At 38.3% G+C, this 26962-nt stretch overlaps 1 protein-coding gene across 3 annotated transcripts in view; it reads left to right on the top strand.

Moving 5' to 3' along the window:
• GRID2 (glutamate ionotropic receptor delta type subunit 2) overlaps positions 1 to 26962 on the top strand; it is a 1603946-nt gene that overhangs the window by 919930 nt on the left and 657054 nt on the right. For all 3 annotated transcript variants that reach the window (XM_051819557.3, XM_051819556.3, XM_002716957.6), the window contains exon 5: positions 22894 to 22947. In XM_051819557.3, the coding sequence (XP_051675517.1) occupies positions 22894 to 22947 (54 nt within the window). The remainder of the gene's footprint in view (positions 1 to 22893; positions 22948 to 26962) is intronic.

Genomic DNA, 26962 nt, shown 5'->3' with positions numbered 1-26962 from the left:
AAATTGAACATAATACCAAATAATATTTCATGAGGTTGAAATAATAATTTTATCGCTCCCTATTAAAGATGGAAACGCATCTACATGCTGAAAAATGATAGTCCTTGATCCCCAGTCAATAGCTGTTGCACTTGTGATTGATTTGTTCTAATACAACTAAGGAGTCCCTGTAGCTGCTGAGAACACTCAATAGCAGATCCATTAGGGATTCCTCATGGCACCCAGCTGATACATTCATTTAAACAGGTACTTAGTAAGTGCCCACAAGGTACTTAATTACTGCCAGACCTTGAACAGGATACAATGCAATAGAAGATGTTTCTGTCCTCCAGGGCTTTATATTTTGGCCAGGAAGTAAAAGGAAAGGCAAGAAAGGCAAAGGACCTAATATTTGTCTCATGCTGTCATGCGCCAGGCATGAAATAAGGTAGGAGATGTAAACTGTTATCAGTTAATCCATGTACCCACGCAGGGAAGTTGGCATTATTCCCAGTTTACAAATAAGGAAGAGCACATTAGTCTGTGAGATGCTGAGAACTTGCTTAAATTCATCAGATCAGAAAGCAATGGAGGTGAAATTTGGAATCGACACTGATTTTAAAGTCTTCACTCTTTCCACTGGACCGCTTCTCATATAGAACACAAGCCACCGTTCCTAGAAATGGACAGTGAATGCCTGTGTGAATGACATTTAGTATTTGCTGGGGGAGAACGGAAAAGCAGTGCCTGGCAACGGAAGCTTTCCAGGTAAACGTTCAACACAGATGTTCGTTGAAAGGAAAGGGGTTGTGGCTTGGATAGCGGAAATAAATGAATGTATTCCACAGTTAAACAGAAATGAGAAAGGCAGGTTCCAGTAGAGTGATAAGATCAGCCCCGCGCATTTTAGGTGCCAAATAAATTATATAGAAAATGCCTTTCCTTGGCTCTGTCTATGCATGAAGTCACACATTTTTAACAATTAAAGGACAGAGGTGAACAGTGCCACTTAGCTTTGACTTGAGCAGTACATTTACGGGCGGTGTCCCTGCACAACCAGCCGAGCTTTTGGGGCGACAGCTTCTTGCAGCTCTCACTGTGGATGCGCTTTGTAGGTGATGATTCTGCTCCTCTCTTTTGCAGCCAACAGGGCTCATGCTCTTTAGCCACATTATCTCTCAAAGAAACCCTCACAGGGATTCTCATAAATTTCTTAAATCCCTAGAGCTGAACGAGTACCTAACAATATCCAAGCTCCCAGGTACTTATTTGTAATACTGCAGTGTACCAGAAAGACAGAGATGCACTTTGAGGGATCCAGGGTTCATTCAACTTGAGTAACTGAAGAACTGGAACATTTTATGAAAATGCTTGGGAATAGTTAGAATTAGTATATTTGAAGAAAAGAAGCATTTGCTTGGTCTATCCCTCGATTTCAGTTCATTCTTATATATCTCCAGTATTTATTTAGAATCAAAGTCCCCATGTAGAGGTGAAAGAACATTTCAAAAAGAAATTTTGGCCGGTGCCGCAGCTCAATAGGCTAATCCTCCGCCTGTGGCGCCGGCACACCGGGTTCTAGTACCGGTCGGGGTGCCAGATTCTGTCCCGGTTGCTCCTCTTCCAGGCCAGCTCTCTGCTGTGGCCTGGGAAAGCAGTGGAGGATGGCCCAAGTGCTTGGGTCCTGTACCCCATGGGAGACCAGGAGGAAGTACCAGACTCCTGGCTTCGGATCGTTGCGTAGTGGCCACTTGGGGGGTGAACCAATAGAAAAAGGAAGACCTTTCTCTCTGTCCTTCTCTCTCATTGTCTAACTCTGCCTGTCAAAAAAGAAAAGAAAGAAAGAAAGAAATTTCAAAAGTGCCTTTGTTTTTCTCACTGGTTAAACCTTTCTCTGTGATATGAATTATTTTTGGCATTTGATTGCTGTGAATTTCAACCACATCACCTCTGAGAGAATACTGGTTCCCCAAAGATCTGTTAAACACCATGGGCAATGTCATGATCCTTTTTGTTTTTTTTTTTTAAGATTTATTTACTTATTTGAAAGTCAGAGTTACACACACACACACACACACACAGAGAGACAGACAGAGACAGAGACAGAGAAGTCTTCCATCTGCTGGTTTGCTCCCCAATTGGCTGCAATGGCTGGAGCTGCACCTATCTGAAGCCAGGAGCTAAGAGCTTCTCCCGGGTTTCTCACGCAGGTGCAGGGGTCCAAGCACTTGGGCCATTTTCTGCTTTCCCAGGCCATAGCAGAGAGCAGCCGGGGACTCCAACTGGCGCCCATATGGGATGCTGGCGCTTCAGGCCAGGGCGTTAACCTGCTGTGCCACAGCACTGGCCCCACCATGTCATGATTCTCAAGGATGATAATAAAATCAGCAAGGAAATAATGAACATTGTAGGATGTCACAGTCTGGATTGACTAGAAACACTAGAATCAAATCAATGTTCTGATCTATAGAAAAAGTAACAAGGTCAGGAAGAGAGGAAGCTGATGTGGCTTTATTTTCAGAACATGAGGGATATGTTTAAGGTTCAGGACATAAACATGAAGTATGGCATTACAAAGGAGCAGGCTTTAAAACTACAGATATTAATTGTACTTTAGTATGATTTTAAAATGAACATTAACAAAGTTGTTGAGAAAGAATTGGCTCAGATTATTTTCTTATAGGTTTTTTAAAAAGTTCCTTTCTATAACAATGTAATCAACAAATATATACCCAGGTTTTTAAAGTATTTTTAAATGAAAATTTCACTTGTACTCAGTAAAAACTTTTTTCAAAAAGATTTATTTATTTATTTGAAAGTTACACAGAGAGAAGAGAAGCAGGGAGAGAGAGAGAGAGAGACAGAGAGAGAGGTCTTCCATCTGCTGGTTCACTCTCCAAATGACTACAACGGTCAGAACGGTGCTGACCTGAAGCCAGGAACCAGGAGCTTCCTCTGGGTCTCCCATGTGGGTGCAGGGGCCCAAGGACTTGAGCCATCCTCTACTGCTTTCCCAGGCCATAGCAGAGAGCTGGATCGGAAGTGGGGCAGCCAGGTCGAAGATCCGGCACCCAGGTGCTTCAGGCCAGGGCGTTAACCCACTGTGCCACAGCGCTGGCCCCAGTAAAAACATTTTGAAAGTATCCATAAGACCAAGAATAAAAAAGAGGAGTTGTTTCTCCTCTATCTCCCACATACTCTTCAATTTTTGTTTTGTTGTAGCTATTTATGGTATTTTCTAAATATGTCAGATAGCACTTTCACTGGTTTTCCTTGGTTTCTCAGATATTGTGTCTATTCCATACTGAAAGAAGGTGAAGGTTTAGTTTGCATACATCAATTTCCACACCAGTTACCTTCCTCCTCTTCTAATATTTTTTAAACATTCATAACTGAATCCACAATCAGTATCATCGCTGGTGGGCCTCTCCATGTGTTTGGATAGTCATCTGGGCTGCTATAACAAAATACCATACCCTGGGTAATTCCTAACCAACGTTAATTTATCGCCCACGATCCTGGAGGCTGGGCAGTCCCAGATCCAGGGGTTAGCAGGCTAGCAAACATGGTGTCTGCGGAGGGTCTGCTGTCCTGTTAAACCTGGTGCCTTCTGTTTGCTTTCACGTGGTAGAAGAGCACCAGGGGACAGCAGGCTCCCTTGGGTGTCTTTTATAAGGGCATTCATCCCATTCATGGGGATTCTGTCCTCATGACCTACTCCCCTGCCAATAGCCCATCTTACATGGCCATCACCTTGGCAATCAGATTTCAACGTAATAGTTTTGCAGGGATACAAACATTCAGACTGTAAACATGACCATGTAAACATGTTGGCCCTAAAACCGGGGAGCCTCTGACTACTCATCAATATATGCGTCTCCACTTAATCACCTTATTATTGTTCAGTGCCTACCAAACTATCCATTTATTCTTTGGTTCCAAATATGTATTTATTGCAAGGAAAAATTCCTTTAAGTTGAAAATTTTATTCTTTCTACTCCAAATGTTTTTTATTTCAGTTAATGAGAAAATGTGAAATGAAGCAAACATCATGTTCATATTTAGATTTCAAATTTCTTATTTGAATTTTTTAATATCACCACTTATTGCAGTCTTTAAAACCTGACATAGTTTACAGACTCTAGGGATAAGAATTTTATTCTCTTTATTTTGTTACACAAAATAAAATGTGTTAAAAAAAGAAACTTGTATTATGCGTTCATTAAAACACCACCAGAAACATACTTTTTGTTTATAGCCTTGATGTTTTTAGAATTTAATATACATTTCTGTTTTATTAAGCTATATTTCAAAAATCACTATTTCTATAAATTGAAAGTCACTGACAATAAGCAGGACTTAATTTAGCTGTCAATAAGAAAAGTGGAATTTTTGTTGTTGTTGCTAAGGATTTACTTTTCATTTATTTGGAAGAAGAGTTACAGAGAGAGGAGAGACAGAGAGAGAGAGATCTTCCATCCACTGGATCAGTCCCCAAATGACCACAAGAGCCAGGGTAGACCAGGCTGAAGCCAGGAGCCAGGACCTTCTTTTAGGTCTCTCACGTGGGTGCAAGGGACAAGCACTTGGCCCATCTTCTGATGCTTTCCCAGGAGCATTACCAGGGAGCTGGATTGGAATGATATAGTCTGGAATCGAACCCATGCCCATATGGTATGGCAACATCAAGGGGGAGGCTTCATCCACTACACCACAGTGCTGGCCTGAAACGTATGATCCTTTATCCAAGATTTACTTTTGTCAGCTCCTTTCAGAAATTTTGTAGATGGAAGGGCCTTTAACATTTTGGTGAAATACTTGATAATTTTAATAGTAGTTTGGATTTCAAACACAAATATTTAAGATGTTCCAGGCTTCAGTTTAAAAGAATTCTCAACCACAAAAATTTCCTTTACGTGGTTCGCAAGAATATTTTTCCACTTGAAATTTTTTTAAGTGAGCGGTTTTTTGTTTTTGTTTTTTTTTTTTAAGATTTATTTATTTATTTGAAAAGCAGAGTTACAGAGAGGCAAAGGTAGAGAGAAAGGTATTCCATCCACTGGTTCACATCCCATATAGCCACAGTGGCTGGAGCTACATTGATCTGAAGCCAGGAGCCAGGAGCTTCTTCCAGGTCTCCCACGTGGGTGCAGGGGCCCAAGGACTTGGGCCATCTTCTACTGCTTTCCCAGGCCATAGGAAAGAGCTGGATAGGAAACAAAGCAATCAAGACTCGAACTGGTACCTATATGGGATGCTGGCACTGCAGAGGGTGGTTTTACTTGCTACGCCACAGTGACGGTCCCAAAATGTTTGTTTTTAACTTTCTTAAGCTCATAGTCAAAACTAAAAATACAGATTTTCCAATAATGGGAACTTAGGACAGAGGAAAAATATAAGATTTAGGCAAATGATGAAATTTCTTACCTTAATTTAAAACTAGATCATCCTTTGACCTTTTTCCCATTTCAATTATTGTTTTGATTCTAATTTTATTTTGACTAGGTTGAGTTTTTGATGTAATTTTTTCATTAACTTTGTAGAGAACTTTTGTCACAAAGAAAAGATAGTTAAGATACAATTTTAAATATGAGACAGTGGTTCAAGTTTTTCAATAATTAGTTGTGATTTTTATTTAGAATTATAAATTTTGTAAAGTACTTTGTAGAATATTTATCTGGAAATCAATCTTAATCTTGATTAATCTCTGAGATTTCATTAGCTCTGGGCATGATTTTGTATAAGTCCAAGAATCAAAAGTTTCAAATAAAGTTAATTAGCTACATATTTTTAATAATATTTGAATATATGGAAAATTAAATTGAAGAAACTTAGAAGGATAAAGGAGTATTCTATTTTTTAAATTTTTATTAATTTATTTAAGAAAAAAGTTAAAACTAAAAGCAGTTTTTATAATAACCTAATGGTATTATCCTTTGATAAAACTCATACCTAGAATGAATTCAACCATGGTGAAGGATCAGTTCATTAGAAGCATGGCTTGACTGCTTTCTCCCATCCTGTACACTAAATTGTATTTTAATGATTTATTTATGTATTTCGATATTTCATAAAAGGTCTATCTTTCCAGTATGTTCTGTGTAGTGCCCACCAGAGGTACTCCTTGTACCGATTGTCCTCTATCCATTTCTGCATGACCACTTAACATTCTTTTTTTTTTAAGAATTATTTTATTTAGTTTGAAAGAGGAGTTACAGAGAGAATAGAACCAGAGAGAAAGAGAGAGGTCTTCCATCCACTGGTTCATTCCCCAAATGGCGCAACGGCCAGAGCTGAGCTGATCCGAAACCCGGAGCCAGGAGCCTCTTCCCGGTCTCCCAAGTGAGTGCAGGGGCCCAAGGACTTGGGCCATCTTCTACTGCTTTCCCAGGCCATAGCAGAAAGCTGGATGGGAAGAGGAACAACCAGGACTAGAACCGGAGCCCATATGGGATGGCGGCGCTTCAGGCTAGGACTTTAACCCAATGTGCCACAGCCCCAGCCCCTTAACATTCTTCTTATACTTTCCAAATCTCTCAACATCAGTGATCTTCCCTTTATGTTCTACAATCAAAAATACTGTAGAGATTGGGTAATATTCAGTTTCTGTAGTTATTCTGTTGTTGGGAGCACTATCTTGTGGATATAACCATGCCTTTGTAAGAGAGGAATCCTAACTTACCCAGATAAGAACTGAATATATAAACTTAATGATCTGCTGTTTAACAAAATGAGATAACCAACTATGGCAAGATTGTATTTAAAATAATTTCAAAACTCACCTAAAGAACTTGAAAATTAAACTCTTAGAATAGGCCAAAACTCTAGGGAAAATATGGTCTTCTCTAGTAAATAAATTGTATTTTAAATTATTAAATAATTAAATTCAATTCTGTGAATTGTATAGGACAATTAGTGTAAGATACAAGTTGCCGTGTCCTTTAGATCTTCTCAATTTTGTACTTGAAAGATGAGGGATGAGTAAGTCTTAAGGAAGAAGTATTCTATTGTTATAAGAATATCCTGAGTGTATCTTTCTGTAAATCATGTTGAAAATCGGAGTGAAGTATATCCCCACACACAAGCATACTAAATCATACCCCCGCCTCCCGTGATTTCATTAGGCAACAGTTCCTTTATCTATAGTGGAGTGCATAACTTTCCAAGCTCCATCTGTATCATACCAGTAAGCCTACAGGAGAAGCAAACTGAGGAAGTAGAGCAAACAAAGGAAAAAAACCTACATCACTCCATTTCAGGAACTGGCATAATCAGACCAGGAAATGAGCTTCTCTTCAAGTACATCCTTGTTTTTAGTTCTCACAAGAATAGCTATCAAGGGTGAGCATTTGACGTGGTGATGAAGCTGCACTTTGGGACGCCAGCATCTCATATCAGAGTTCTGGGTTTCAATCCTGCCCCTGCGCCCAATCCAGCTTCCTCCTCATGGACATCCTGAAAGGAAGCTGTAAAGGCTCAAGCTCTTGGCTTCCTGCTGCCCATTTAGGACACTCAGATTGAGTTCCTGTCTCCTGGCTTTGGCCTGGCTCAGCCCCAAATATTACAGGCATTTAGGAAGAGTAATAATTGATGGGAGATCCCTCTCTGCCTTTGAATAAATAAATTAAAAAGAAAAAACAGCAGGTACTAGAATACTCTTAAGCCAAAATTTCTGACCTGAAGTCATCTTGGAAAGAGGGCTTTTAAAGCTTGCCAAACACCTTGCTGTTTGACTGTTTTCAAATTTTTTCTATGGTGGAAAACCAGTGGCTCAGAAATGCAGGTGTCAGTGCACCTGTTTGGGTCTGAGGGAGATCCAGGTATCTATCAAATAGATCCTTCTCTGCTCTCTTTTGTATTCTGACCTGAGCAGCTGTGCTAAATATGAAATTATGCTGCATAATCATGCGAACATAGGTGCTAAGTTAGGAGGCCATGACCATAGGGGAGATTCATAGTTGTTATATGTCTCTTTAAAATGGGCCAAGTAAGCCCTGGCATGTATTCCCAGGTCACCCCGTGAGTGATGGAGCACAATTGTACCACATCACACTCTTAGATCCCATGCTATATTTCCTAACGAAGGTTAATTCTCAAGAGAAAAGCTGGGTAACAGGCACAAATCCATATAGTAATCTCCAGAATATTTTTTTTTCTTTTCTGGTTATCTGCCTGCAAGTACTTGAAGCAAGCCTTGACGTATCATTTACTTAACAACTTAGCAGAACTGATCCCTGCTGTTGAACCTGGAATGGCGTGTCTGAGAAACAAAGAACAGGCAAATCCCAGTGATGTATTTCAGGATATTATTGGTAGTCTTTACTCAAGACTGACCTTATCACTTGGGATAAAGGAAAACATGGTGGCAAAATCAAACTAATATTTCGTTTACAAATCCTGAAAATTCAATGTGTTATGTAATAGCACATCACCCCAAATAGAAAATAGGTGTGATCAAAATAATTTGTGCAGAACTGTTATCTTTGTTGTGAAGATTGAGGTATGGACAGCAATAGTGTGGTGTGGTTCAAGTTTACTTCAAATAAGTTATTTATTAGCAATGGACTTAAAAGAACAATACGATTTCTAAACTGGCTTTTTCTTGTTGCCTTCTATGGAAAGGTGCCAGCACTGTTGGACTGTTATGTGTAGACTGGCACTATTAATCTGCTTTTCCTGTTCCTAATATATGTCCCAAGGAACTAGGCTGCAGGCTTGCTTAGATAGGGATCAAGTCACCTTTGTAAGGCCACCACAAAACACCGTACACCGGAGTTAGAGGAAAGGTTTATTGTCAGGCAGGGGAAGTCTGGTGGGCCAAGGGGAGAGGGTGAGAGTAGGAGAGCATAAGAGAAAGAGAGATGGAGAGAGGACATGTGTTTGGGAATAGCTCCTGTTAAACTTTTGCTGGGGGTAGGCAGGGAAGTGGGAGCAGGGAATCCCATTAGGGTGGGGGTGGAGCTGACACCTGTGGTTGGGCCAGGTGGCCACGTGGCTTCTAGCAATGGTGGCAGGGTGAGGGGGTTGGGGAGGGTAGAAGGGAGGGCTAGAGGCTAGAATGATGTTCTGGGTGTGCCATTTTACTAACAATCCTTATTCATTGAAATGACTCCAGGACCCAGCACTGTGTCTGCATCTCAGGTGCTCAAAAATGTTGAATTTTTTTTGTTGTTGTTGTTGTTGTTGTTGTTAAATAAATTAAATAGATTAAGGAGCAACACCAAATCTTGTCACTTGGACCCTCATAATGACTTTTTGTAAAGCAGTAGATCCCCAAATCACTCACAACCAACAATGTAGCATCCTCTGGGAATTACCAGAAATACAAATTTTCAGATCCCATGCCAGACCTTCAAAATTGGAAACTATTGGGGTGACCCCGGCAGTCTGTGCTTCAGAGTTTTTTCAAAGGTGAACATTTGGCCTAGAGGTTAATATTCCCACATTCCATATCAGAGTGCCTTGGGTTTGATACCCACCTCCGACTTCTGACCGTGGCTTCCTCATGATCAGATGCTGGGAGATAGCAGTGATGGTGCAGGTCATTGGGTTCCTGCTATTTCTGTGGCAGACCTGGAGTGAAGAGAGTGAGAGCAATCAAAGCAATGTTTAAGAAGATTGTGTAGGTAGGTTTACAGAGAGGTGGTGTGTCAGCTAGAAGGAAACCTCCAGCCCCATAGGCGGTACATGGAGCAAAGTTGAATACCGGAAGAGTGAGTTAGATAATCCACAGTCAGGTTCTCCCTCCAAGAAAAAAAGGAAGAAAGGGATCAGGCCAGCATTGCAGGATTAGTCCCCTTGCAAGAGAAAAAAATTGCCTACTAGACTATAGAGGAGGGAGGAGTGAAAATAAGACGTGTATTCATTTGTAAAATAGGGATAACTATAGTAACAAAGTGTTGTTGTGAGTCCAAAATGATAAAAGGCACTTAAATGTTTATTAACCACTGTTCCTCAAATGTAATATACACTGAATAGTTGTTAGTTATCAGTATTTAAATAAGGATTGTCTTGGTTTGATTTTGATTTGGGAGGAGCAAATATTTGAGGGCTTGAAACCATTTCTGCCTTTTAACCTTTATTCATTTTCTGTTTAAAGGGAAAACAGTCATTTGTGGCACTGTACATACAGAAAAAAGGATTATGGTCAGCGATAAGTGTCCCGTAGGGGTCGGAAGCCATGGATTTGCATGACACCAAAGCAGAGTTGTGTGTTCCATTTCAAGCAAAGATAGAATTGTGAGTTCTCAGAAGTGGAAATGACTTTTAGGATGACTCTGGTTGTAGAAGTGTGCAATGATTAAACACTGAGAGTCAAGCATACACATAGAATTTTTTAAAAGTATCAAAAGAACTTCTGGAGAGATCTGTGACCACTGAAATGCATCAGACAGTCATGCATATACTTGCCTTATGTGATCATAGCATGGGTTGCTTTGTCAAACTCAGCAATTCTGTTCTGCAAGTCACATTTTGTTTGAGCAGTTAGCAGTTGGTGCCTCGGTTTCAGCTGACATTTTGTTACTAAACACAGTGCTAACACCATAAGGTGATTTGTCAATGGTAAGAAAAGGTAGTTTATATTTCAGCGTAGTGAAATAGCACAGACGGGAGAGTCAATTGCTTGGAAGTCTGGAATGTGTCCATTGCTGTCAAGTCCAACACTTCTGAAAACATTTTTTTTTTTTTTTACAGTAGGCTGCAAGACTGCTTTTTTGGGAGGAAATCAGGGAAAAAAATTGAGAACCCCAGAAAATATGAAGTTCTTTGGTTCAGTAAAACTTTCAACAATCATTCTTCCAGTGAGCTTAAATGCTTTGAGAATGACACAGGTCATTTTTGAAGGGGACATGGTAGTTCACGATTTGCATTCCTCTATTTTTTCTTTTGGATACATTGTATATCAAAACCAGGAAGACTTTTTGAATACTTTTTTTTTTCCCCACAGTGAAGTCTTTTGATTCTAAATCATGAACATTTTATATCACTTTTGAAATTCTAAAAAGTCCCCCATGTAATACTGGGAAAGCCTAAGGATAGCAGAAATATTAAACTGGGAATGTCTTGTAATGAATAGCAATCAGTTTCCATAGTGGCTTCCTCAGTGGTGACCTAGTTATCACGCAGGTAGGACCACGCTCCACAGACTTTCATTACTGTAAGAACAGGAGTAAACCGATCAACTGCTTACCCATGGAACCTGGATCCTTAATTGCTAGTTTTACTTCTTGCCACAATCTATAAAAATCATTGTACAGTTTCTTCTCTAAGAGTTTTGGGCCTTCTTCCTGTAAAGCAAATGGCAAATTCTGTTGAAATAAAAGAATAGAAATAGATAAGTGTTTATCTGGTCACATATAAGGTGCACAAATTTCTTGGGTTAATATCAGGTAGGGGAAAAAAGTAGTTTAATCAGTTAATCAGAGTAACAAATTTCTCACAAGCTAAAAATAATATGGACACTGTAAGAAAATGGGCACAGAACAGAGAGGAGACAGAATACGGACTTGCAGCCAGAATGAATTTATTGAAAGAAAATAAACTGCCAGTGTGCACACAGATCAAACACGTGGCAGAGGGCCCAGACCCCAGTGGGCTGGGCCTTATATCTTATGTGGGCTAGGGGTGGGAGTGGGGGCAATTGGCAGAGGTGAGCTTCTCCAAACAGATTTTTCAAGTTTGGCCTGCTGGCTTCCAAACCTGGAGAAGAATGCAGGGGGTGGGTTGGAGAACAATACAGGGTGTGAGACAGAACTGGTCTCTTGAAAGAAGGCAGGAGTAACAGGAATCTAAACTGACTGAGGCTTAAGTCTTTGTTCCATCAGATACTCAATCTCACTAAAGGAAAAGCAACTTTTCTTAGACCACTTCCAGGCAAAAGGTCATGAAGTAGAATTGTTACGGGAGAATGGCAGGATTCTTGTCTTTGTGCAAGAAAATTTCATGCGTGAGACAGAGTAATAGGAGGCAAAATAGCAAGGTTTATTAGGGAAGGGACATCGTAAGGACAGATGGGCACCTCTCCAGACAGAACCTGAGGGAGAGTGCCCAGTCGCTCAGACCGGGGGACTGGGGAGGAGCGAGGTTACATGATTGGGTGGAGAGATTACACCTGGGCAGGCAACTCAGCAGAGAGGCAGAGGGCTGGGCGTGCAGTCCGGTTGAGGCGGGGCGGGGAGGGGTGTTTAAGGAGATGGGTCTTGCTTCCCCACCTCTGCTCCTCTTGGAACAAAGGGCTTTTTGGGTGTAAATAGAAAAACTTCTGAGTTTTCCCCTGAAGGTATCAGCAGATGGAAGCCTAGCTGGCGCCTTCCTGGGTTTAGAGGAAGGGTGAGCAAGTCCCCCTGGAGAATGGGGATCCGGAGCAGGGTGTTTGAAATGCAGATATTGGGCTGCATCTGGGAGATTGTGGAAGATTTGTCAGGCAGAAGGGGCGGGGAACCCCCACCTGGCAGGTTATCAGGTAGAAGGGGACAGGGCAGGATGCGAATACCGGGCTGCCCCTGAAACATTGTCAGGATGACTTTGAGATGCAGATGCATATGCTGGACATAGACGTCTTTCTTCTCTTTAGGCCTGTCACACACACATAAGCTCATATCTGACTTCCTACCTAATAGAATGATGAATGAAATCACTTCATTTCCCAAATTCTTCTATGAGTTTCTCTCTGTCTGCCTCTCTCTGTATGTGATGTACAGCAGATGATCAAAAGTTAGCACAGAGGAGTGCAAAATCATAAAACTCCAGTGTATAACACAAAATGTTCTGCAACATTTGGTTTAACTGTAATTCTCATTATAAAAAATGCATAATGGTTTCTGCTACTTTGAAAGAAGGGCTAAATGAATATTTTGTGGAAAAGCTCTTGACTAATTATTGATCCTGCCTTGTACCCCTAATTAACTTTGTAATTTTGGTGAATTACTTAAGCTTTTTGTTCCTCTGTTTCTTCATATGCAAAATGGACATAGTTGTGGTGCTTACAGGATGAAGCCGAGAGGATTAAATCTGTATATATAAGGACTTGCCACCTGGTACATATAACTTATCAATTAATATTCTCTTACATTATTATTATTATACTGTGAATAGCATTCAACATTTTCTAAATGCAATAAATGCATTCACAGTGATTTGTTTGTACTGTCAAAAAATGCAGCAGTAGCCTGAGTGATTTTTGAACACTTACATTGTCCCGAGTGCTTTAGATACGTTTAGCTATTTAGTTCTCATGACACACCTGTGAAGAAGGCTATATTTAGATGGTCAGAGACCTGGGACTCCCAGTAAATGGTAGACCTGATTGTCAGGAAGGGTGGCCCAGAATTTGGACTCAAATGCAGCTATTCAACTTTTTTCTTTCTTTTTTTAAGATTTATTTGTTTATTTGAAAGTCAGAGTTACAGAGTGAGAAGGAGAGACAGAGAGAGAGAGAGAGAGAGATCTTCCATCTGCACTGGCCAGAGCTGGGCCAATTTGAAGCCAGGAGCCAGGCACTTCTTATGGGTCTCCCACGAGGGTACAGGGGCCCAAGGACTTGGGCCATCTTCCACTGCCTTTCCTAGGCCATAAGCAGGGAGCTGGGTCAGAAGTAAAGCAGCTGGGACTCAAATGAGTGCCCACACGGGGCATTAAGCCCAGAGGTAGCGGCTTTGCTCACTACATCACAATGCTGGCCCTCATGCATTCAACGTATATGTTCTTTTCCTAGTATTTTAAAGCCTCTACATTCTGGAGTTTTTGGCTTCGGAGATTTTGAATTGAATGCATTCATACTTGGTTATCACATAAATAATCAAAATATCCTTAATTGAGATCTTGTGAAAATGTGAATGGGTTAATTTTCTGATTAACTCTGAAATTAAACTTTATCTAATAACTTCCTTTCCATACCAGTTTATCAAACAGTTAAATCCCAGGAGAAGTAATTGACCTCACAGATGTACAAATATGAGTTAGGGCAACTTGCTTATCTTTTTGCCCACAAACAAGATTTAGTAAATTCTGCTTTGTCCCTGGCAACACTTTACTGAAACTCTAATTTTTCACTCATTGTTGTAGAGAGATAGACAGGTGATCAAAATAAAGTCGTTACTCCTATGAACCTTTGAAGCTTTGTCTCCTGGAGTACAGAAAGATATGGTAAATAAGCATGTGTGTGTGTGTGTGTGTGTGTGTGTGTGTCTCAGGTTGGAGAGATGCTCTGAGTACCACCACAAAAGTCAATGATACAGACATGGGGGACAAGGAGGACTTACAAAGAGGAAGTGACATGCATGCAGATCCCTAAGAGACAGGAAGGAAGAAGCTAAGCGTGCATCGCTGATGGAAGGGCAATTCAGGAGGCAAGGGTGGGACATAGCCTGGACCAAACTGGAGGAGCAGCAGGAAAGCCAATGTAGATGAACTGGAGGCAAGTGGGAGTTAGAAAATATAACACGGCGCAATCACAGTCACTTGCCTAGCTAAATGCAGTTGTTTAAGGCGGGGATGAGACTTTTATCTCTTGGGTAAGCAGAGTGTGGAGAAATACTACATGGAGTTCATGAGGTGGAGGTGGGAAAATTTTTGATGTTTGATTCAATTTTTGAGTTCTAAGAAACACATTGTCAAGGAGAGAGCCTAAAGATGAGATGGAAAGGACAGAGCAAAGGCGTGAAGGTTCAGGGCTGTGAAGGGCCCATTGCTGCTCTTAAATATGATCAGTGGGGCCGGCGCCACAGCTCTCTAGGCTAATCCTCCACCTTGCAGCACTGGCACACCGGGTTCTAGTCCCGGTCGGGGCGCCGGATTCTGTCCCGGTTGCCCCTCTTCCAGGCCAGCTCTCTGCTGTGGCCCAGGAGTGCAGTGGAGGATGGCCCAAGTGCTTGGGCCCTGCACCCCATGGGAGACCAGGAGAAGCGCCTGGCTCCTGCCATTGGATCAGTGTGGTGAGCCGGCCGCAGCGCGGCGGCCATTGGAGGGTGAACCAATGGCAAAAAGAAGACCTTTCTCTCTGACTCTCTCTCTCACTGTCCACTCTGCCTGTCAAAAAAAATATATATATGATCAGTGGCTTTCTCTATAGAATCTTTTTTTCTTTTCTTTATTTGCTTCAAGATCCCAAGAAAGTCTTCATGTATAAATCCCACCCACTAAGTGTCAATGTGTTCCCATATCATCATTTGTAGCCCTGATCAAAATCCAAATTAGAGTTCATATTGATTTGTTTGCTAGGCATGTCTAAGGATTAATTTACTCTGCATGTGTCATTTTGCTATTAAAAAACAAAATAAATATTTTAATGTAATTCCCTGGTTGTGTGTGTCAAAAGTTAACAGTTTTGAATATGGCAAAATAGGCAATGCAGGAGTTGTCCTTCTACAAACAATACTTTCTTAATTATTTCAGCATAGCACACCATCAATCAATAGAGCACACATATAAAACCACCCCAGCACCAGCAGAAGCTCAGAAAGAATGGAGAGCTTTAACTCAGTGGTCCTTTGCACTGGCAATAATTGTCAACATTTTTTAATGTTCTTCTTTGGCAAAATGCTGAAATCATGAATTTACTTTTAACCGCTGCTCAGTCCTTGTACAATAATTTAGGACAGGATGGTGGGTGTGTGCCATGTAATGAAGACAGAGTCTCTATTTTCTCGCATTAATGCCCATCTTTACACATTAGGAAGCCTAGCAGGCAAGCGGAGTCATTGGCCAGATCACAGCGGTGGCTTATTTCTGTCTCCCAGGGGATGTGGGAAGACCCAACTGCACAGCAGTAACAATAAATCTAGCATATCCATTTATGAAATAACTTTGGCAGTAATGGCAAGAGGATTTGGATGAAAGTGTGTTTGTGGTCTTCCAGCTGGCTGATCGGAGCCGAGATTCTACAGTAAAAGGCACGGGGCGGGATGGCAGATAGTGACTGCTTGGATAAGGACAGAGAGAGCTGGGGGCCCATGCTGAGCTCCAGGGAAATGCAAACAAGAGGGTCCTTTCAGAGGGTCCCCACGCTGTCCAGTGTCAGCATGAGGGATTACTGATGCCATCTGCTGGGTACACTTGGGATTTAAAAATGGGAGCTACCCAAACAACAACGTCTTCGTCTACTGTGGCTCTGGTTCTTCTAGTGAGAAGAGAAACAGCAACCACAAACACAGCTAAAGAAAACAATGAAAACGAAGCAAGTTCCTGTTTAGTGTACTTTAAGGGCTACTGGAGCCTTGTATTCTCAGTGCATTTCAGAGACTTAGAATATTTAATTACATTTCCCCCCCAAATGGTAGCACAGTTTACCATACACAGAACTCAGGGCATTGGATTTACTTTATTTTGTACCATGAACTTCTTGCTAAAAATCTGTTAGACACTATGTACCCCTTTGCCACATACTTCATTGGGTAGAGCGTTTTGTTTTGTTTCATTAGAAAGGGAGAAAACAGAAGAAGAATAAATGTGACCATTTGGTGAGAACTACTGCATATGCATTTGAGTCTTCTATATAAACTATAGTCACTCATCTTTTGCTTCTGTTTTGTGGAAATATTTTCCTCTGTTAGTGGTGTGGGATTATCAAGGGAATGTAATTTTAAATTATAGAATGCCCCATGGGTTCCAAAATGATTTCAGATCTCTTAGAAATATGTAAGTAAATTGACATTGATTCTAGTTTACATTTCCACAAATGGACTAATCCCCTGAGATTTACAGTGGGAAATGGTTTCTGTGGTGAACTCCATGTAGAATATGCTGTATTCTAAATTGATTTTCCTGGAGATCCCTAAGACATGTATATTAAAATATAAATAGTTGCTAGTTCGTTTGCTGTGGGCCAGTATCTCACTTAATAATTTTCATTATGACTTTATTAGATGGACACTGTCATTATTCCTATTGACAAATGAGGAAATTGAAGTTTATGAGCAGGTAGTATGTTCAGTCACACCAAGAAAACAGAGGCATGGACTCTGACTTCAGAATCCATGCATACAAATTTGAAGCTGTATGCCCCGCAATATTAATATATGACACAATATTACATATTAACTTGACTTTTATGTTAATTATATCTCTAATTGGTATTAGCTTGTTAAAGTTTTCTGGATTCATGCTATAATGACATCTGCTCAACTTTGCTTAACGTAGCATTTCTGAATCTATTTGGCTATAAAACATTTACTAATGTCTGTGAGAAAACAGTTCTCACAATGCTGACACAAGCCGCAGTGTGGCTGTAGATGAAGAACCAGGGAGGGACTGGTTCCTTAATATTTTTCTGACGACTTGTTCCAGAATAACCACTGGTGTCCACTCTCTAGGCCTGCTACTCCCTGGTTCCCATCAGACCATTGGAAATAGGGAGAACAGGGAAGCAGACAGCTGCTATCTTTGCTGCTGCAGGAGCTCAGAACACTGGAAACCTTTGCATAAATGTGTAGTATTTTAGGGCATCCTGCAAAGGGAACAAGCTTAATTTAGTTAAGTCACGACACTGGGTGAAAACAGCATGTTGCTGTTATTGTTTAGTCAATTACATTGTCCTATGCACTTGTAGGGACTGTTCCACATTTATTACCGGTGAGACACACACTTTGGCAGTGTTGTTGATTTCTTTGCTATGGATTTTCCTATATTTAGCACATCTAAAGATTCAAGAACAAATGATGGGAGACGTGATGAAATATTGTCAGGCTTTTCTAAAGATTCCCAAGTTCTAAAGTTCCTGCCAGTGACAGATGGTCTGTCTTTACTCATCGCCTGTCTCCCTGACAGGACATGATTTTTTTTTTCCATTTTTTGCTCAATTCCTTTAAAGTAAGCTCAGCGTCTTGGGAGGTGGGATAATCTCTTCTGTTATGATTAATATATATGGATGTGACATCAGCTTTATAAAAACAGGTAGAATGCTCTCTTTGCACTATCAATTTGTGCATATGGAACAATGAAAGAGAATTTTGGAATAAGAGGGAGAGAAGAAACAGATTACCAAGGAAAACTCATGCTTTGATTCCCTCTGTTATTTTGATAACCAAACATAGCGGAGTCCCCGTTGGCTAACTTTTTTCCTTTCCTTATGGATTTGCCACTTTGTTTTGATAGTTCAAGTGTAATATATTTTAGGCAGAATCAATAAATGTTATTATTCACACTTAATATAAATACACATGAGCATATTATTTTGATAAAGATTAATTTAGCATCTTTATTATGTCGTAACACCCTCAAACTTTATGCAATTTTTGTTTAAAAATACACAAGTGTTTATTAACTTATAAAACTAAGCATTCATACATTGAGACTTAATAGCTGTAACACTGATATGCCTGAATATTCAGTAGGTTCCATCTGAAAATAAAACTTTAATAAAATTTCTTAATTCCTTTTATTGATTTCAGATGTTTACTGCCAAAATAGGAGATGCATTACCCAGATAAAGAAGGTGGGAAAAGGAACTAATTTTCCCTCTTTGAATTCTAACATAACTGTGGAAATAGATATACAAGCTTTAAAAATTCTAGGATGTCTTAAAATAACTTCTCAAATCCCGAAGTAAATCCTCAAAGTTTGTAATGCCACTAGTTTGATAGAGCTTTACTTAGGCTTAAGTGTATCAAGTGGAAAGGGATTAATATTGCTAAGAAATACAGAAATAATCAGATGAATTGATTTGGGATTTTAAATAGTTATCTTTTGTTAACTCCACAAAGGCTTGGAACTTCTTTTTCTGTAAATCTGTCTCTGCTAATAATGAGTACTACACATCGGCTCAATTTGATAATATATGAAAAGCATAAACCATATTACTGCTCCTCTTTCTTTTTTTTCTTTTAATTCTACTTTAGGTTTTCATCACTCTGTATATATATATGAAATTACTTCAAAATGGTCATGGGGAATGAAATTAAAAGAAAAGTTTGGTGAAAAGCTATTTTGAAGTCACGTACATAAATAGTCTTACAAAAGTTCATGGAAAATGCATATTATAAAAAAAACTATGCATGGAAATTTTCACACCAAAATAAACTTAAATTTGAATTCAGTTTTCCCATGTACTTTCTGAAGCACACTAGCATATCTTTTATTGCTAAAACTACACTAGTCATTTGAGTGAAAGAACTGAAAGCGTACTGTGTTTCCAAAGACCAGGCTGTTGAATTCTCTAGTAAGTGCACCTTCTATTATTAATAATCAGTTACCCTTTTAGCCACTTCTCAACATCACCCACTTTTCACAGTATTCAATTACAAATGATCAGAGAGCACATGCCAGCTCCTTAGTTATCATGAAGGTGTTAACCTAGACCTAAGGAATATGAGGATTAATAATTAAGAGAAATGGTATTTCCCTTTTTTTATAAATTGTATATAAAGTACTTTCTTTTTTAAAGATTTATTTATTTATTTGAAACAGAGTTAGAGAGAGAGTGAGAAAGATCTTCCATCTTATGTTTCACTCCCCAGATGGCCACAACTGCCAGCAATGGGCCAAACCAAAGTCAGGAGCCAGGAGCTTCCTCTGGGTCTCCTACATGGCAACAGAGACCCAAAAACTCGGATCATCTGCTGCTGCTTTTCCCAGGCCATTAATTGGGAGCTGGATTGGAAGAGGAGCAGCCAGAACATGAACCATTGCCCAAGAGGGATGTGGGTGTCGCAGGCAGAGGCTTTACTTGCTGTGCCACAAGGCCGGCTCCTATATGTCTCTTTTAGTGGACTTTTCCTCAGCTAATGGATGAAAACATTAACTTTATGTACCATGTTGCAATCAAAAATGTCCAGCTTCTTTAAAATATGGTGTCACAGCCATATGGATTTCAATTGTGTATATGTGTATAGTTTGCTCTATTACTACAGAATTCTTAAGTCCCATTTTAGGATAATTCTTCCCCAAAGCAAAATGTACCTGCAGAAAACATCTTCAACATTCAATATTCATGAAAAGGCAAAAAAAAAAAATTGCATGATTTTGAAATAGCACCTTTATAAAATCACAGAATTAAAAATTATCCCTGTAACTATGTTCATTCAGACATATTAAGGTTGGGCAAAGGTCCATAGCTGAGATTAATAAAAATGTTTTGCATTAGCAGATTTTAAGATTGGCTAAATTACTCTAACAAGCAGACCCAAAATGTCATGTCTCCCTAAGCAGAGGACTAGTTGACGTCAGCACAGCACCAGCACAGAGATTAGGGAAGGCAGGCCTGCTACCTACACTGGAGCACTTGTGTCATTCAGAGGTCTCTGGGCATGACATCACAAGCCCAGTAACCAAGAACGGATAGAGTGCAGACCCAGGCAGATGGGAGGATGTTAAGGGGCAAACATCACTTCTGCTCACATTCTATTGGCTAGGGCTCAGTCATGTGGTTTTGTGGCCCTCCCTTGCAGAAATATAGCCTAGCAGAATAGGAGAACGGATTCTATTATATGAATGTTCAATTTGGCTTAAAAGTTGAGGTGAATTGCAACTGTTAGGCTATTATCTTTTATTGCTGGTAAACTTGACATCCACTCACTTGTTCATAGTGCAGTAACCTCATTTGGAAGGAAGCTCTACAACTAATGACTTGAGAGTAGTCAATGTGACAGAAAACCAGGTCAGAAACGGAGGGTTTGAAGTCCTGATAGGAGCTCCAATAAACCCCTTTCTTTAAAATGCACCTTGAGGCGAATGGGCGAATATCTGTTCACCCTCAGTGAGTTCACAGATAGCTGGTACCCACCTAGGAAGAGGGCCCAAGTTTAGAAATTGACAATATATGCTTTATTTATCTGCATTAGTGTGCTATTAATTTTTAAATTATTTCAAATTTACACTTGTAAAATATGTTTCAATATTGACGACTACACCGAAGACAGGAAGGAGAATTACTCCTCTGCTGACCCTAAGCAAAGAAGGGTTGTGCAGTGGGTACAGCCATGGCCTTAGATGACATATTTGCTTCTTTCTTTCCTGGAATGTCAGAGTCAGTCTTGTGTCCCAATACTGTTGCACATTTTTGCCTAAAAGATTATTTCAAAAAAGACTGAGTGGAAGGTAAGTTTAATGGTCTAGATGAATTATCATAATGTTACTCTGTAACCCTTACCATCTATGTAGTTCCTAAATAGCTATTGCACAAAACTTCTCACTTAAAAATTTCTGTGGATAATGCAGAGTTCTCACAGCTGAAATTTTGCTTACTCTAACCACATGGTACAGATTACCTCAAAGAGGCCAATTTAAGCTAAATTGAGTCATCTTTTCTCTACTAATAATATTGCTTCAGAAGTACTTTAAATCTGTACTCCCTAAACTTCGGCTTATCCTACTGTTTTCTCTGAATGCTTCCTATTTCCATATTTTAATTGTGTTCTTTTCCCAAATGCACATGTTTTTCTCCATTTTACTCAGAGACTACTTTCTTTATATCTAAGTATCTGGGTGTATTCTTTTAAAATCTGATGAAGGTTCCACTTATTTTGTAATAGTCTTCATTAATAGAATGTGAGACTATTAAAGAAAAATAATCAGAAAATTAGACCTAATGTTTGCCATTAATGCGATGAATTGATGTTTTCCCTTTTAAACTTAAAATTGCCTTGGGTCATATTTTCTACATTACTTCACTTATATGTTGAACATGTGGGTGCTTCAAATATGATAATGGTGATAAAACAGGTAACATTCTCACTTTTCTGATCATGCATTATCTACATGCTTTAGCAAGCTCCCAGGGACTAATGTGAGGCATAGATGTAGTATGAAATTTAAACCAAAATTTCAAACTAAAACTGAGATTCTGCAAATAATTATATATTATTAGAAAATATTGAATAAAATAACAAACATATATACATATACATATATCCAATAGCACTTCTGAATGCATTTTTCAGTAGGTATTTCTCAGTGTTTATGTGTGTAGTGGTTTTTGCATGAAGGTTTCTGTTCCATCATAAAAATCTTATCATACATGTTGTTGGACATGGACATGTTCTTATGATTCATGTTGAGATTGCTCTGTAAGACATTATTGTTACTTTTGAAAAAAGATTGGGTGTCACATGAAGATAGCTTCTAATAACTAGCAAGGAGTTATAAAGCATGAACTGCATTTGGGTGGATATTCTTTATCCTACTGAGAAATACCTACGGAAAAATGCATTCAGAAGTGCCATTGGGCCAGGCTTAAACCTGTGAGCTTTGAATTCAATCTGTATCTTCCATGTGGATAGCAAGGATCCAACTATTGAACCACCACCTGCTGCCTCCTAGGTTGTAGGTTAGCAGGAATCTGGAATCAGGAGCACAGCTGAGACTCGAGTCCAGCAGTCCAATATGGTCTGCAGGTAACCCAACCTGGCATCTTGACCACTAGGCCAAAGATCCACCCAGCTTTTCCTGTTTTATAGTGATTTTAGAATTAGTTCTACTTTATGACACAAGGATTTTCTAACGAACACAGAGCAGTTTAGTTTGTCAAGAAAGTGGTTAACTTATACACAGGAAAGTATCAGAAGTTGAGAATATTAATTTAGATTCATACAAAATAAATATATGTACTTAAGTATTTATTAGGTAGGTAATAGGAAAGACATCCAACTTATTTGAGATAGAGAATGTTATTTGAGATTTGTAAGCTCAATTCTCAGTTAAATCACAAAAGAGTTATTTATATGAGTAATGTTTTTCTATTGAAACCCATGCTTTTCTAGGCTTTTGAAGAATTGTAATTTAAAATTTAATTAGTAAGTCTGCAATGCATCTACATGTCACACACAAATATTTCTACAGTGTTTTGCTAATGATTTTCTATCACGAATTGAATAACAGAGACCTTTCTAACAAGTGATTCATTTTTTTTTTGCTTGCTATTTGCAAAGTATGTCCATTTCCATGATGAATGCTTACTGATAGCTGGTTTATTTTCTATTCTAGGTTGTGGAGACTAATTTGGTTGCTTTTGACTGTCACTGGATCATTATAAATGAGGTAAAGCCCAACTAAGCCATGTTGTCAACTCTCTGTCCTGTTTCATATATATATATATATATATATAGAGAGAGAGAGAGAGAGAGAGAGAGAGAGTCATAGCATTCCCTATGACCTTGAATTTCTAAAAGGAGACAGAACATGAAATAAACTTTTAGCTTACTGAGTGAATGCTGTTAAACAAAAATAGAGTGAGCATTTTTAAAGATGATAAAGGGCTTTATGTGAATAAAATAAATGGAGAAATTGTTCCCTACTGAGTATCTTTTAGCTTTTTCTGTTGGCACATACTGCCTGCTTAGGGAGATCATCTTTATAAAAAGTACAGTTCTTCTTTGTAAGCAAAGTGACTTCCTCCCAGTGGAGTGCTTGTGTTCCATTTATATTTTAATATTGTTTCTAGAACTTTTATATCTACCCCCTCTACACAAGGATTAAATAGTTTATCATATGAATATGAATAGAGAACCAATATTTTCCCCTTTCCAGAAACAAGTATGAATATTTTGGAATCCATAAACTTGTCAAATTCTTTGTGAAAGTTTTTGGTTTTTGCAAAGGCAAAAAGATGAAAAATATATGTCAACCCCCAAGACCCCTGTGAAATAAATTATTCCATTAGCAGTCAGAATCAGATGATGAGTAGATCAATCATGGACAAATAATGTGATCATGTGAAATTGTCCTTAGTAAGACAGAGTATCCAATGACAACTATTATTTAGCATAGAGTATAATGCATTCTTCTGTGAATATCGAGTATAGAACTATAGCAAGATTTGTTTTATGGTGAAATAGAATTTTGAGGTAAGAATTCTGCTTTTGTAGTCAGCAAGTTGTGTTTAGTCCTGGCTATAGAATTTATTGGCAGTATTATCATTGATACATAATATAATCTTCCTGCATCTCAAATTATTTATTTGTACTATATATATATATATCCTATATATGTATATATACACATATAGTACATTTACTTTGTAGATTCATAATAAAAATTAAATGAGATGCAAATTACTGCTGTTAACATACAGCCTGACAGTTTCACTCAAATCATACTGTAATAATGATCATTTCATTTTGAGGTTCACAGATCATTTTCTCACTTTATTTTGTTATACAATAAACATTATTCTAGGAAGTACAGAGAGAAAGAAGTCCAAAGAGGGTAAAAGATTTATTTCTCCTTTCATAGAAAAATAAGAAAAACTTTCAGTTTTTCTGGTAAACCCCACTTCACTGATAGAATTTTGTTTTTGTTTTTAAACTCAGGGTAAAGAGAGTGAAAACATCATACAAATCTGGTTTTGGTCTGCCAAACTGTAGGCTGCATGGTTTGTCACTGTGTTTCTCTCATGAAATTAAGATGTGTTTTTCTGAGATGTATTCAGACAATGTGTGTGTATGGGATCTGCTTCTCGGTGAAATTCTGATAGCTTCTAATTTTCCATCTAGACTTAGCAACAGAGAGGGAAGGGCAAAAGGGATAGGACCTTAATAATCCTCTTGGATAAATTTTCTAATTGGATTGCTTTGTTTCTATTTTTTGCAAGGAAACTAAGATTTAAATAAATTAAACAATTAACCAAATACGATACAACTAGGAATGGTAACAATGAGATTTTTTAAAACTTTTATTTTTTTATAAATTTTGAAAGTACAACTTTAGGATTATAGCGGCTTTTCCCCCTATAACCTCTCTCCCACCCACAATCATCCCATTTCTCACTCCATATCCCATCCCATTCTTCATCAATATTCATTTTCAATTATCTTTATATACAGAAGATCAACTTGGTATATACTAAGTAAAGATTTCAACAGTTAGCACCCACACAGATATTCAAAGTATAAAGTACTGTTTGAGTACTAGTTTTACTAGTACTAGTTTTACTAGTTAATTCACATAATAAAATACATTAAGGACGGAGATCCTACATGGGGAGCAAGTGTACAGTGACTCCGGTTGTTGATTTAACAATTGATAATGGGATTTAAAAATCGTTTCCAGAGTGAAACTTAGGTTGGTTTTGTTAAAATTTTTGATAATTCACCTTATAGATATTTCAGAAATTTCCACTAACTCAGTTGTAATTATTTATTCCACTAGCTTTTGTCTTAGTTTAATGTATTCTAGATTACTTTCTTTGAAAATAAAAATTCTTCCTAATCAATTTGTTTTATCTCATACCCAACTTCCTATAAGCTGTGGTCTTTCTACTTTTCATATCAATAGATCTGATAAGCAAAAAGAAGTTATTTCTTGCCTCCTTAGATACATGTATTAATCAAATAAAATTTAAATTTACATCATTAAATAGAAATAGACATTCCCTTCTATCTTTTTATATGATTACCATAGGAATCCCTAAAGTGATTTTTTTTCTATACTCAATTCAACACCTAAAACTATACTTGAATCTAAGAAGTATGAACCCAAATAGAGCAACCCAGGACAAAACAGTCATTTATTCACTGTTTAAGGGTCAGTGTGTTTTTTGGAAGAAATCACCACTACCTATATACCTCCTTAGTGATGAATAGCATGGAAAAAATAAAAAAATATATATTTATAGTTTCTTATATCTCTCATGCATAATGAGATGCTACCTGTTGATCTTATTGTTAAACCTTGCTTCATAAAAAATTTGGAAGAGAAAATACTGTCTTTAAGTGGTTGTTTCATAATTTGGATCACTATTCTGTTATAAAAACAAAGCAATCTAATAGATAACTCAAGAAATGTCACAACTTTAGAAAACTATATAAAATATCTCAATTCTTTTTTTCACCCTTCAAACTTGGGATTTCTGCTACAAACTTTCATAATCACAGCTTCACCTACAGCATCATCTCATCTCTATACCTATATCTACACCTAAACTGTTCTCCTTTGTACCCACAGCCATGCTTTCTAGTCCTTGAACAAAGGAAATTATTTCTTCTGGGAAATCTAATGCTTTCTAATACTTGCTATGTTTAAAACCTACACCATTTACATAAGTTATTATTTTTTAATTTTTATCTATTTTATTTTACTTTAAAGAACTACTCATTTTATTATTTTGGGGGAAGGGATGTAGGCATCCTAAGTGCTATTTTTTAAAAAATAATTTTTTACATAAGGTGAACAAATTTCATTTATACAAGACTTAGGAGTATAGTGATACTTCCCACCCTACTCTCCCTCCTGCCCATGCTCCCACTCTCCTGTCTCATTCCTTTATTATTCTTTCTTCTAATTTTGACAATGACATAATTTCACTTTATTTTCTTTGTAATCCTCAGCTTAACTCTCCACTTAGTAAAGAATTTAACAAATAGTTAGAAGAAAAAACAAAAAACACTATTCCTCAACAGTAGAGACAAGGGCTATAAACAATAATCAGATCTGAAAATATGAATTTTGCTCATATATATTAAATGTTTTGGTAGCCTATTAGTTACCACAGATCAGAGAAAACATATGATATTTGTTTTTTGGGGACTGGCTTATTTCACTAAGTATAATGGTTTCCAGTTGTATCCATTTTGTTGCAAAAGATAGGATTTCATTCTTTTTTACAGCTGAGTAATATTCCACAGTGTATATAAAACACATTATTTTCTTTATCCAGTCATAGGTTAATGGACATCTGGGTTGATTCCATGTCTTAACTATTCTGAATTGGGCAACAATAAACATGAGGGTACAGATAATTCTTTCATATGCTGATTTCATTTTGTTTGGGTAAATTCCCAGGAGTGGGATGGCTGAGTCATATGGTAGATCTCTTTTCAGATTTCTGAGGAATCTCCATAACGTCTTCCACAATGGTTATATTAGTTTACATTCCCACCAACAGTGTATTAGGGTACCTCCCCCCAACATCCTTCCCTGCATTTATTGTGTGTTGATTTCTGTATCATAATCATTCTAACTGGGGTGAGGTGAAACTTCATTGCGGTTTTCATTTGCATTTCTCTGATGACTAGTAATCCTGAGCATTTTTTCGTGTGTCTGTTGGCCATTTGAA

The sequence above is a fragment of the Oryctolagus cuniculus genome, chromosome 8 (genome assembly GCF_051225735.1).
Source record: "Oryctolagus cuniculus isolate XC-2025 breed Fujian yellow rabbit chromosome 8, ASM5122573v1, whole genome shotgun sequence".
NCBI classification, from domain to species: domain Eukaryota; kingdom Metazoa; phylum Chordata; class Mammalia; order Lagomorpha; family Leporidae; genus Oryctolagus; species Oryctolagus cuniculus.
This window is presented reverse-complemented; position numbering and strand designations above follow the sequence as displayed.